The sequence below is a fragment of the Mastacembelus armatus genome, chromosome 16, assembly GCF_900324485.2.
Source record: "Mastacembelus armatus chromosome 16, fMasArm1.2, whole genome shotgun sequence".
NCBI classification, from domain to species: domain Eukaryota; kingdom Metazoa; phylum Chordata; class Actinopteri; order Synbranchiformes; family Mastacembelidae; genus Mastacembelus; species Mastacembelus armatus.
The window spans coordinates 8,442,483-8,456,102 of NC_046648.1; the positions used below are offsets into that span (position 1 = coordinate 8,442,483).

Genomic DNA, 13,620 nt, shown 5'->3' on the forward strand with positions numbered 1-13,620 from the left:
ACTCTCATACAAACATCCTCAGCAAACTCGTCAGCAGGAATAGTTTCATTGCATCTTTTCTAAACCAACATGATTTCACTTTTGTGTATATTATATTATTAATTATATAGTTTTTTTTTTTATAAAATTGTTTTGAAGTTTTCCTTAAATCGGGACCGATATAACAGAACCTCTCCACTCGACCACACAGTCAGTAAAGTCCACAGAGCTGTAAACCGAGCCAGCCCATTGCCAAACTGCGTTGCACACAGGAGTGAAAAAAAGTTGCGCTCGTTGACGCATTTGAGATAGTTCCTGTTATGGAATGTGTCGGGTGGTGGAGGCTTTTCGCACCACGAGTTGGAGTCGGTGTCTTTGTGCCAACGAGTTGACTTGGGCAATGAGCACGGGTTTTTAAAAGCATTTTAAAGCTGTGTTGTTAGCTAACTGAGCTAGGTCTGGCAGCAGTGGGGGCTATGGACTACCTAAGTTATTTTACGGGCGGCGGTGCAAGAATCATCCAGAGACTATGGCCTGGGACACCGGGACAGGACAGTGTCCAGATTGAGCAGCACCATGCTGGGACAACACACAGTAACACCGTCACAGTCCACACCAAAACAGGTCGGTCTAACATTCAGGTCGGGTCTGGTCTGGAGAACACGTAGTCATGCATGCATACGCTTCCTGCAGAGTCTACTTCCAGATCCCCTTTAAAATCGTCCGGTTTAAATGTTTCATCTTTCTCTTACATATTTTTCTTACCCACTACAACATATTTTATGGTCTAGGATTAAACAGTAACTGCCACTAATGATTTCGGCCAAGTTCTAGTCATTCAGTGTTGCTTATTTCAGTAGATCTAAAACTTTTAACCTTCATGTACAGTAGTTTCGCCTCACTGACTATTTCCGCCACTAATATGGGCTACGGCTCCTTCATTGTTTCTGAAGAAACATGCAAAGTTTATTGACAGTCTGCAGCAACGTTTTAAAGTACTGAGAGAAAGACTAGTACTACATGATATAACATGTGACATTTACAGCTGGAGAAATACTTGACGAGGTTTCTAACTCTCAGACACACCCCCAGCTTTAGTCACGCATACGTTGTTTTTCAGCGTCTTGAAACTAGTAAACAATATTAGAGTCTGTGGCACGAAAACTTTACTATGTAGTACTCAGGTAGTACGTAAGGAACAGCTGTTAATGGATTAAAAAATGTCCTTTTACATTTTCTGTAAAAAAGAAGTATGTGGAAGTCTACAAATCACCAACCCATTTTCTTTTTTTACACAGCACTTACCAACATTATATGTAACTTTGGAGTCATGCGTGTGTATCATATGCATTAGTCTGAACAGGGGAGGCAGATGCATTATGCAACACTAGCTGTTGCACACATGATGTGGAAGACTTCCTGGACAGTGTAGTCACAGGACTGGGGGGTTTGGATGCTTGCTTCACTGTCTGATTTCCTATTTCTACAACAGATTCTAACTTCTCAGCGTGCCTCTTAATATGTCCTCAATGGCTGCTCTCTGTCTGTCCACTTTGTTGTGAAGACACGTTGCCTGTAACAGCTGAGGAATCCCAAATATTTCAGATCAGCAGGCAGCACATGCTTTAACCAAGCGTGTCCTCAAGGCTTTTCAGTATCTTTCAGTATGTTAATGAAGATTGGTTATTTAACCCTTCTGCTTTGCCTCTCTCATATCATTTATTACGAGACCCATCGGTACCTGCTCTGACTTTGAATTAAATGCGTAGTAATGTAGCACCACTGAAATAAAAACATAGAAACGGATCTGAGCTTGCAGTAAGGTCTGAAAACACAGTGGAAGGCACGGTGTGAGGACACACACACCGTGCTCTGGTTTTAGCGTACTGGGGTTTGTGCCTCATGCAGAGTCATTGGGCCCATGATCTTAGTGGCAGGCAGGTTAATTGTTCAATCTAATTAGGACAAATATTAATCAAATGCATGCTCTGCTGCTCATGAAACGCAACCGATGGCAGTCGGGTTCATTAGCAGTCCCTGTGCCTCTCTCGTCCAATAGCAGAATGGACCATGGGGGCAGCATGTATCTGCGGGCTACTGGCCTGCTCCAGGGGAAGAATGAGACTAAGCAGACATGGAGTCAAGTAGTGGAAGTGAAAAGATGACAGAGTCAAGTGTGGGCATTTGAGGTAGTGAGTAAACCACAGGTGACAGGATGAACACAGTTCCACTGCCCGTCCTAAGCACCAGACTTTGATGTCACTGCTGAGACATTTCTGTTATGATGTGAAGTGCATATCCATCCATCTTCTACCGCTTATCCGGGGCCGGGTCGTGAAGTGCATAGTTCATGTGAATTTAAAAAACTGAGGCTTGAACTGAGATGGGCATTAAAATCTCTCGTTTTATATTACTTGTTACTAGTTGACCAAAGTTCTACAATTTATCCCTGATGACACCTAAGTGAGCTCCATACACTAAATGAAGATTAAGAAGTGAAATGTGGGGTCAGTGAATTATGGTATTTGGTTTATAAAATGTACAATATTGACAAAAAAAATTCATCTAAATTTTCAGAAATCCAGAGAGGCATTTTATAGAAAAGCCTAGACACCGTATTTGCTTCTATGTGCATGTAAACTTAGGTGAATTCAGCACTTACATAATTTTTAAAAATAAATTATAACAAAAATTTAATGCGTTTCCAGTTAAACAATAAAAATTGTGGGCTACTCCTTCTATCAAACCAAAGAAGTATGTCTGGGAACTTTCAGGCCTGTTCCGATTTCACACAGCCCTGAGCTTTTGCAGATTTATTGTGAAATCACATGTCTGAATTCACAATTTTGGTAAGTGGAACTGGGACATTGTGGCTCTATCACTGGAACAGATTATTAAAAGAGACAAAAGAATATTTGCTTTCACCTACAGTATAACATGATGAATTGCAACATACAAAATTGTAGTAGTGTGTTATTTCTATGTCTACAATTGTCAACATCACAGAGACCACCTCTGGTATTGGTTTATCTGGCAGATACACTACACATAACAGTAGTGCTTGATCTGAACAGCCATGCAAAAGCTGTCTACAAATTCCTTCAGGCTTACATGCAAAAATGTGACACTGAGATTAAAAAATAGTACTAGAGTGGTAGAATTTGCTAAACACAGAGTTGTCACATCTGCAGGCATTTAAAAACACATGCTAGAACACAAGCAGATGTTTGTCCTCCAACAAACACCAGCTGTAATCGGCAGCACATGTCCCTCCCCTCTGTGTCCTGCAAATTGACACTAGTTGAACAGGTACAGTAGTGTGCGCTTGTGATGCACTTTCGTTCTGCTGATTTGATCATGGCACTGTGTGAAGAAACTAGAAAGACATCTGGATAATATGCTTTTTATTTGAATCCCCTGGAACTGTCATTTCATCCATAACACAGGTATTTTATATTGCTTCGGATTTCTAAAGCAGAGTCAATGCAGTGATCTGAGGTTAGGATGTACTGATGCAATCTTTGTTGGAGATGGAAGACTTGATGGGGAAAAGTCCATGTATATTAAGGATTTACAGAAAGTGATACCAAGTACTTTCTGAAAGAGTGCAGTTTAACTTCTCTTTCTTTTTTTGTTCACAGCTGAGGCTGCATGTAGCTTCTATGTAATGAGCAGCATGCTATAGGTTAGATTTTGAAAGATGCTCTACGATAGTATTTCCCAATCATATTTCTTTAACTTGAGGCCTCTTAAAATATAGCAATGTCACTTAAGACCCATTATCAGTGGTTGCACGTATGAATGGGTTGACACCAAAACATCTGGTAAAAAGATATGCTTATATATTTTCTAATCATTTTTATGGAACTCAGTAATTAGTAATTCACTATATAAGCAAGAAACAAGGGAAAATGACGGAGCATCTGCACTCATTTTAAAAAATATCCTGTCATTAATTGCCTTTCTAAACCTCAGATTTCTCATGTGACCCTGTAGGGTTCACAGCAGCCATGTTTGGAACTACTGCGGCTCTAAGATGCCCCACTGCAGAAAATGTGGGACAGCTTATGTTATCAGACTTGCCTGGTGGAAACTCATTGTTTTCTCCTCCTGATTAGGTACTATGATCCATGCATTTTGTCATATTTAAACACAGCAGATTGATTGAAACATGAGCTTTTTTGGGAATACTGCAGCTGTGAATTGGCCTTAATATCACACACACAGCTTGTGTGTGTTGTATATTAATAGCAGATGTTTCACCAGGACCATGGAGCAAGAGCAGTGTTGTCCTCCTGACACTATACTCCTCTCTGCATCTCTAAGTTCTTTCTGTCCCCAGGCGGTTCACCTAATTGTCACTGTTCACATTCAGTACAACTCTGTAACTCTGCTGCAATTATGAGGATGATTCAGAATGTACAATCTGCTGCAGCTCTCTGCACTGTAATAGATGATTTTAATTACCTTAATATCCCTAAATGTCCTTGGCCAGTTTCTATCTGTATGTCCTGAAATCAGTCTTGGTTCTGTCAAGGAAACTTAAGTGATATGAGTCCCAGCGGGATCTCCACACCACAAGATTGTGCACCTGCTTTGATCTGACAGAACTCTGCAGGGTCTGAACCTGACTGTTCTCTTTGTTTTCAAGGATGCTTTGACCACATAAGCTGGTCTGTGTTTCAGGAGGCAGCAGTATTGATGGCCATACTGACTTTCTCCAAGGACATTGTCATTGAAATGAGGACAGTCTGTCCCACTAACAGGATGAGGAAAACTAGACGTGAGTGTAGAGAGAAAAACAAATACAAATGAAAAGAGAGGCACAGAAGCTGAGTTTAGTAGTAACAACTGTTGATGGAAAGTGGATATGATGATGGAGGAGAGCTGACTGCGACATACTGTGACATGACCATGACATGTTAAACAACACAATGAAAGGCTTGAAATGTGACACAAATTATGACAAAACATAGAAACAACACTGTAGACTACATGGATGTGACATTAACTAGTTTTTTGAAGTTTCCCCTAATCCTGTTCATATTGTATTTAACAGTTTTCACTGTTGGGATCATAGTAGGTCATCATTTGTATTTATATATGTATTTTTTATATATTTTATCATTTCTCAAACAAGAGTTTAGTTAACTCTTGATTAAATGATATGAGGATAATGATTTCTGTGAGCCAGTTATGTGAACAGGTTTATGTGATCCATGGTTACGACTGCTTTTCCATTACTAGAAATTTATATTCAGTTGTAATAAGGAGCCAGTGGAGAACTATGTGACTTCCAAATTTAACGTTATTAAAATAAATAGCTCCCAGGTTGCTTAAACAAAATTCTAGTATGCAGATTTGTAATGTCTGTTCATGTTGAAGTATTTAGCTTGTAGTTTGGCTTGTTCTTGGTCTTTTTGCATTCAAACAGCAAACACAGGGAGGGAGAGTGATATGAATTGCAAACTAAACTGTAAACTACTTTTGCAGACCAGCATGACAAAATAGTGCAAAGGAAATATTTGCACTTTCAGTAACTCCTAGTAGTACTTGGTTTACTTCTGTAGTGAGGTCAATGGTCATCCTTCCTCTTTGAACAGGGGTGAATGTTTGACAAGCATGCTGACTTATGTTGTTTTTTGTATAGTTTTAAATGTGTCACTCAGGGAAAGGGAAATTATGAGAGGAATTTCACTTTTTTTCCCCCCATCTGAGTTATTATTCTTGTTACCTCTTCTCCCTCTAAGGTTGGTGCATTGAAAAGTATAAACATTTGGCAGTAAAACTGTTGACTGAGTCTCACTCCCCTTGTGTGATAGTTAGTCACACAAGGGGAGTGGATTTGAGGAGACGCTGTCTTCATTTTTTCCTCTTGATCTCAGCAGACCTGTCTGGTTAAATGGAAAATAAGCTGTCTGTGCTGGTGAAACAGATGGGAGGTGCACATTGCGGCACATTCTACTGACTCATGTTACCTCTGTTTAATGCAGCAGTAGGAAAGATTTTCTGATCGTTTGCTTATTAAGTTTATATAAGAATTAAAAATGAATAAAATTAATCAATTAAAGCAAGAATGATAAGATTTACTTATTATTTATTATTTATTATTATTATTATTTATTATTTATTACTTATTTATTACTACTAGATTAGTGACATCTTTTGAGAATAGTTTGACATTTTGGAAATTGCAAGTCTTTTTTTTTTTTGCTGAGGGTTAATAGTGATTGATACCACTTCAGTGTCTGTATGATACAGGAAACAGTCCTGCTGCCAGATAACTTGGCTTAGCATAAAGGCTGGAAACAGTTAGCCTGGCCCTGTCCAAAAGTATAAAATATCCACCTCCTAAGTAGTCAAATTAGTAAGCATTAACGCTCGGTAATATAGTTTATAGTTATGTAGTTTTGCTAAATTTGTACAAAATTCAAAGTATTAAAGTATTTTAGTCCAAGTTATCCATCCATCCATCCATTTTCTTCCGCTTATCAGTAGGCAGTAGCCTAAGCAGAGATGCCCGGACTTCCTTTTCCCATGTCACTTCCTCCCAGGCCAGCCGAGAGACATAGTCCCTCCAGCATGTCCTAGGTCTTCTCCCATTGAGACATACCCGAAACGCCTCCTCAGGGAGTTGCCCAGGAGGCATCCGGAACTGATGCCTGAGCTGCCTCAGCTGGCTCCTCTCAATGCTCCAAGCTCCTCCCGGGTGCCCGGGCTCGTCACCCTATCTCTAAGGGAGCGCCCGGCCACCCTGCGAAGGAAGCTCATTTCAGCCGCTTGTATCCGAGAGCTTGTCCTTTCGGTCACAACCCAAAGCTCATGAGTGAGAGTTGGAACGTAGATTGATCAGTAAATTGAGATCTTTGCCTTTCGTCTCAGCTCCTTCTTCACCACAGTGGACTGGTTCATCGACCACATTACTGTTGCAGATGCACCGTCTGTCAATCTCACATTCTGTTCCTCCCTCACTCATGAACAATGGAGGTCGAGAACATGGGACATTTGGACTCAATGTTCCCAACCTCCAGGACCAGGGTTGGGGACCAGTGGTCTACAGCTTGAAGACAAAGCAGATGCACAAAGTTATGCACACTTATGCAACCGACAGTCCACAAGGTGGTGATCAATGGTCAGACAAGATGGCCCAGGCCTTTTTGAAGTACAGTACTTGAGTAAATGTTACTTCTCAGCCCTGATTTAAATGCATGTGTTAGAAATGCTTATAAATATATGCATGTAACCCCAGTATTCACCAGTGTATTGCGACTCTCTCCTTGTATCTGCATCTGGCCTCTAGCACATGGAAGCCTGCTCAGATCTTGACTTCTTTGCTTTTGGCTCAGTCTGATAATGCAGAGTCTGTGTTTCTCACTGCTGAGCTCATCACTTCTCTGGCTATTGATTGTAGCTGTAACCTGAGAGGTTAGTGTTGCTGTCGAGATGCAGAGCGCCAGGTCTCCAAAGAGTGACGTAAACCAGTAAAAATGTGCTTTTGTAACATAGAGGTGGACAACACAAGGATGTTCATGCCAAAGCTGCTCTGTTTGCTACCATCAGCTTTTTCCCACAAGTTTTCTCATGAGACAGTTCAAAGATTGTTTCATTAATTAAGGCATATTACATAATCATATCATTTAGCATATTATTACACATCAGTCAAGACCTGGCACTGCATTACTGTCATGGTAATGAGTTGTGGAATCTACAGCCAGTGTACATTATGTACATATATCATCGATCCAGCCAGTGCAGAGTTAGACCTCAGCCATAGAATTCATCATCCTCCCACTCCCAACTTTGGCTTGGAAATAAATACTGCTCAAAGTGCAAAACCCGCAAGTGCCAAAGGTTGGAGGAGTCACGGTGTGATTAGTGAGTCTAGAAGAAGTCTGATGCTCAGGTGGGACCTCCTGTTTTCAGCTGTATGAACCTGTGTGGAAAAGTTCAAAGTCCACTGTGATTTAGTGAGAAACTACTTGTCACATATAGTTTTACTGGGATGGAAGATATTGTTTCTTCATATATGGAAACCTGAATTTTGTGTTTCCCTCTTTTTTTTCTAGGCTTACAAACATTACATCTGCTGAAACAGAGGTTAAATACGTCATAGCCAAAGGATACATCTAAATAGTACTTGTTTTATGGTACTGACAAAACAGTGTGATGCTCAAAGGTAATTGTTTTACATTGGTATTTAACAAAGAAAATAGCAACTCATCACAACTGTGAAGCTGGAAACAGTTCATCAGTTTATGCCTATGGACTATTGACTTATAAGTTTAGTAAACTGTTTTTGTGAATACAGAACAAGAATAATATTGAATATTGAGAACAAGAATAATGTCTGTTTCTGCGTTGCATATTCTTTTGTAAGATATTAAATATGAATAACACAAATGAAATGGAGCCAACTAATTTGGAGACTAAGTGTATTGTTAATTTGTGTAGTAGTAATAATAATTTTATGATTATTTTTATTATTATCATTATAGCCTGGCAGGTTATGGTTAATAGATTATCATGATTACAGGAGCATCAACTCATTTTCATTCAGAGCAAAGATGTGGAGCAGTTTGCCCATAATCTCACAAACTCTTAATGCAGACAGGTAAAAGGTTTACCCCTCTTTATTTTTTGAATAATACTTCCTCCTATTTAATTATCCATAGCGACAGCCATGTACATGCGGTCAGAATATAAATTGAAAATGAGTGTGCGTTAACACTAATACCCTTCTGTACAGACTGGAGTCCTCTTTATGTGGAAAGAGAAACATGTTGCAGTGTGAACTAAAACTTAGCAGCACTACACGAGCACATTTAGTCAGCACGGGGAAAGTGTTAATGAGAGGACAGGGCAGATCCAGTGTCTCCTGTTCTAGCATGGACTTGCCCACAGCTTAGTATAGGATGCCCTGTGAAGGTTGGCAGTGTAATATAGAACTGAGTGGTACTGAGAGTGTTGACACAGAGACGTAGCCTAATACAAACACACTGTGTTCACTTATACCAGCACTATAGTATAGATACAGAGCAATAATGTTTCTTAATAAAGTGCTGTTGGCAATTTTCTACTACATAGTGGTATTCATAAGACCTCTGAGAATGCAGGACTGTTGATTAGGAAAACTGACATTTGCAGATGTTGGTTTGATACATTGCTTTTATCTTCATGCAACTTGCAATATGAGAGGTGATTAGAAGATCCATAAGTGTAATTATTTGGAGACATTTAAAGTATTAAAAAGTGTATAGAAAAACAGAATGACTTTATTGACTGTGATCTGGCCATTTTAGACTGGTACAACTAACTGTATGTCCTCCTTACTGAAGTACTCCCCCTGTCTTTTAGCAACCTCAAATAAAAACCATGCTCTTTCTTTTAGTATAATGACAGCATTCAGCAAGATAAACAATTCGTATGCTGTCCTGTCAGCAAGGGATCAGTGAGGGCAGTGTCTATATACTTTTGAATGAAGTCAAGTATTAGGAAAGGGATTACTCTCTCAAACAGCATGGTCTTTACATCAGGGAACTTGGCCACTCACCTCACTACTAAACTATATTGATTCTTTTCTTACAACACATGATAAAAGTATTGTACTATAGCGTATGATACATAATAGATGACTTTCTTCAGCACACGAGAAAGAGGCCCATGAAACTCGTAGCTCCACTTCACTGCAGTAAAGTTGTCCTGTCTGCCTAATGACTGGGTGTCACGATAAGAGTACCACCAGCTAAGCTTTAAAGGCAGAGCTTGTCACTGTGTGATAGTCAGCACTTTTCCTGTTTTATTTGAGTAAGCATTTTACAGTGTATACTTTCTTTTACGCAGACTCTTGACTTAAAGTATGATTTCATAACTAACGATTTGTAACCCAACCATCACCCAGCCAGGTGCTGGTTGCTTTGGAACCCACTTTCAGACCCATACTCATCGCTTGTTAACCACCTCCTCCTAGTCTGTGAAGATTCTCAGTCATCCAGATGAAGTTATCTAGGAACTGAGTCATGGCAACTGGACTCTAGTTATTTAGGTCGAAATGTTTCACCACTCATCCGAGTAGCTTCATCAATCTAAGGGAAAGCTGGTAGGAACTTATCAATCAAACTTATCTTTAAGTTTGGTTTCTCTCCACGAACCTGAATAAGCCTGTTAGGTGGACTGTGTAATTGAGGCGAGAGTCGTCAGACGGACATATCTGAGTTAGTTTCACTTCACACTTGGCCTGAATAGGCTTGTTAGGTGAACAATTTAAAGGACACAGGCCCCTCATTTGAAGACAATGATGTACATATTTTGGGCAGAGAAGGTGGATGGTTTGAGAGAGGTGCCAGAGAATCAATACATGTTCAGGTGGAAAAACCTTACCTCAGCAGTGGAAAGTAACGAAATACCATTGGATCCAGTGGTGGGGGAGGAAGCTGGACAGACCTGGCTGGCCCAAATGCATACCGAGGGTGTGTTGGGAACGTCTGGCAGAGACACTTCAGACTGAGCTTTTCACACATCCTGAGGGAGGCTGGGGACATTGACTCTGAATGGACTATGTTCCATGCCTCCATTGCCGAAGTGGCTGAACGGAGCTATGGCCGTAAAGTCATCGGCGCCTCTTGCGGCAGAATTCCTCGAACTCAGTGGTGGACACTGAACGTAAAGGATGCCATCAGGCTGAAGAAAGAGTCCTCCTGACCTTGGCTGGCTTGTGAGACTCCCCAAGGCAGCTAATAGGTATCGGCAGGCCAATCGGTGCACAGCACAGTTAGCACTACTTGCAGAAGCAAAAACTCAGGTGTGGAAGGAGTTTGGGGAGGCCATGGAGAAGGACTTTCAGTCGGTCTCGAAGAGATTCTGCCGGACTGTCCAATGTCTCAGGAGGGGGAAGCTGTGTGCTACTCACATTGTGTACAGTGGAGAGGATATGCTGCTGACCTCGACTGGGGACATAGTTGGGGTTTTTTGGGAAGGAATACTTCAAAAATCTCCTCAACCCCACCGACACGCCCCTCATTTGTGGTTTTTGTCCTGGTCATGGAACACTGGACCAGCTCTATACTCTCACCGGGGTCATGGGAATTTGCTGAACCAGTCTACATGTGTTTTGTGGACTTGGAGAAGTATTTTGACCGTGTCCCTCGGGGACTCATGTGGGGAGTGCTCCCCGAGGCCCACTGCTTTGGGCTGTCCGGCACCTGTATGACCAGAGTGAGAGACTGGTTCACATTGCTGGTGACTGACTCCACCAGGGCTGCCCTTTGTCATCAATTCTGTTCATTATCTTTATGGACAGAATTTCTAGGCGCGGTCAGGGGTTGGAGGGGCTCTGGTTGGGTGGCCATAGGATCTCATCGTTGCTCTTCGCGGAAGATGTGGTTTAGGCCTGGCACTGTCAGTCAGTCGGTCTTTTGTTTTGTCAGTCTACACCTGCGTTCCAGATGAAAATATATCCTCAACTAGCTGATGGATTGCAATGACATTTTATACAGACATTAAAGTGGATGAAGACTACTTTGTTGAAATTCAATAGGCTCTCAGCAACAAAGTTACAAAGGTGAATAACTCAACAACTGTTAGATCAATTGCCATGATATTTGATATAGACCTTCTTTCACCTGTCAGGATGAACTGAAATACCTTTAGTAATCCTCTGACCTTTCATATAGTACTATCATAATGTCAAATTTAGCTAACATTGTAAACTAAGATCAGATGATGAGATAAGATGAGGTAAATGTTATTAATCTCTAAAGGGAAATTCAGGTAAAATTGTAATGGTAAAATGGAAAATACTGTACGTGTTTAAAATCAGCATAAGTTTGTCATTAGTATTTAGCTCATGGCTTTGCCTAAATACAGTCACAAAGAGCCACTGGACAAACATTTGTCCTATGGTAAAACAACACTGGGTGGTGGGTGTTATTTTATGTTAGCTGTCTTACCAGTGAGACCAGTTCAGTTAGAAACTGGAGTTATAAAAACACAGGATGTTCATTTGTAAAACTCACAGACAAAATTCTAGAAAACTCTAGTAAGTCGTTCCCGGACCAACTATTTAATCAGTAATCATGACAGTCTTGAGGTAAATAGCAGAAATTACATTATGTTGCAAAGTATAACCAGACCGAACTGTTTTTTGTACAATGCTGCATTGCTTTGGTTGAGCCAAGCCTGGTACTGATCTCATACTCTGCTTCTCCTAAATAAACCTTCAGGTCACCAGTCCATCACAAGGCCACATAGAGACAAACAACCTCACACACTCACATTCACTCCTATGGGCGATTTAGAGTCACCACTCAATCTACCATACATGTTTTTGGACTGTGGGAGGAAACCAGACTACACCCACGCAAGCACAGGGGGAACATGCGAACACCACAAAGGTTCCTGACCAGGTTGCGAACCCAGGTCCTTCTTGGTATGAGGCAACAGTGTTAACCACTAACCCACTGTGCTGCCCTCAATACAACATGTAGATAGTAATCAATTGTAATTCTCTGTCCACTGAATCCATAACTTTACGATGGAAATGTTTTTTTTAAATTACCACAGATCTTACAGTATTAACTAGTCTAAGCTCTATGAAACAGTGTGCAGCAGTTATATTTCAAGGGTGTATCTGTTATTGTGCCCATCCCCTGTATATGCTATCTCAATCCGCCTCCCCTTACAAACTTTTGAGGAATGTCTCTAGCTCTAAGTTGTCCAGCACAGCACCTGTTCAGTGTGGCTGTAGTGCAGAACTCTTGCCTCCTCTACTGTTGAGAAGGTTTCTAAAAATAACATTGCGTATAGCCAGCAGGCAGGGAAAACAAGGGAGTAGAGGGAAAATGGCTGCTTGTGTATTTTATCAGACCACAAGGGAATCTTAGTCAAATCGTTGTTGACACTCCCTATTCCCTGCCTGCTTCGGTTTGTCATGGCTCTGTACAAAGTGAACTATATATTTAGCAGCTGATTCATATGCAACAGATTGCAGTGGTACAAAACACAGCGTGTTTTTTGAGTCGAATACAGTAGCATTTGCATTTAGCGCTTGTCAAGAATCATTCTGATTAATTGCATGCCTTGGCAGCTGCTGGATTTGTTAAGCGTATCAAAGTCCTAGTGGTGTGCATATTTGCAGTTCGTGTTAATAGAGACGTGTTTTATTGTTTGCTTTTTTTATTATGTTTAATCACCAAGGACACACCTTAATGTCAGCTATGAAGGACATCTCTGACTTGCCATGGTTTTGTTCTTCACAAACATTTCATAGTGATGTCCTTGCTAGAGAGCTTTATTGCACAACTGCCTCATACTTGTTGACTAAGACATTCTTTTGAGGAGAGTTTCATTGGTGTTTCCAAATAATGTAAATAAGGAATGAGAGAGAAGGTTACTTTTAATTTGATAGATGTACACCATTGAAAAACTTTTTTTTTTAATCCAGTTCTCTTTTTTTCACTTTCTGGAGAGAGAAAAGATACTAATTACATATTTTAGTATTTTTTTTTGTCCTGAAGATATTTGTCAATGTGTTTTCACATCACAGACACACAGTACATATTTTCTAACAGATAGTGGACAAATCTCCCCACGCTAATACCCACCATGCATCTTTCAGCAGTGTAGTGTGGTGGACCAGCCAGTGTC

The 13,620-nt window shown here is 40.6% G+C and overlaps 1 protein-coding gene across 4 annotated transcripts in view; it reads left to right on the plus strand.

The window, feature by feature from the left end:
- The first annotated feature begins 213 nt into the window (after positions 1-213).
- The window catches only part of oxr1a (oxidation resistance 1a), a 52,981-nt gene continuing 39,574 nt past the window's right edge, over positions 214-13,620 (plus strand). For all 4 annotated transcript variants that reach the window (XM_026292996.2, XM_026292998.2, XM_026292997.2 and 1 more), the window contains exon 1: positions 214-603. In XM_026292996.2, the coding sequence (XP_026148781.1) occupies positions 456-603 (148 nt within the window). In that variant the 5' untranslated portion in view covers positions 214-455. The remainder of the gene's footprint in view (positions 604-13,620) is intronic.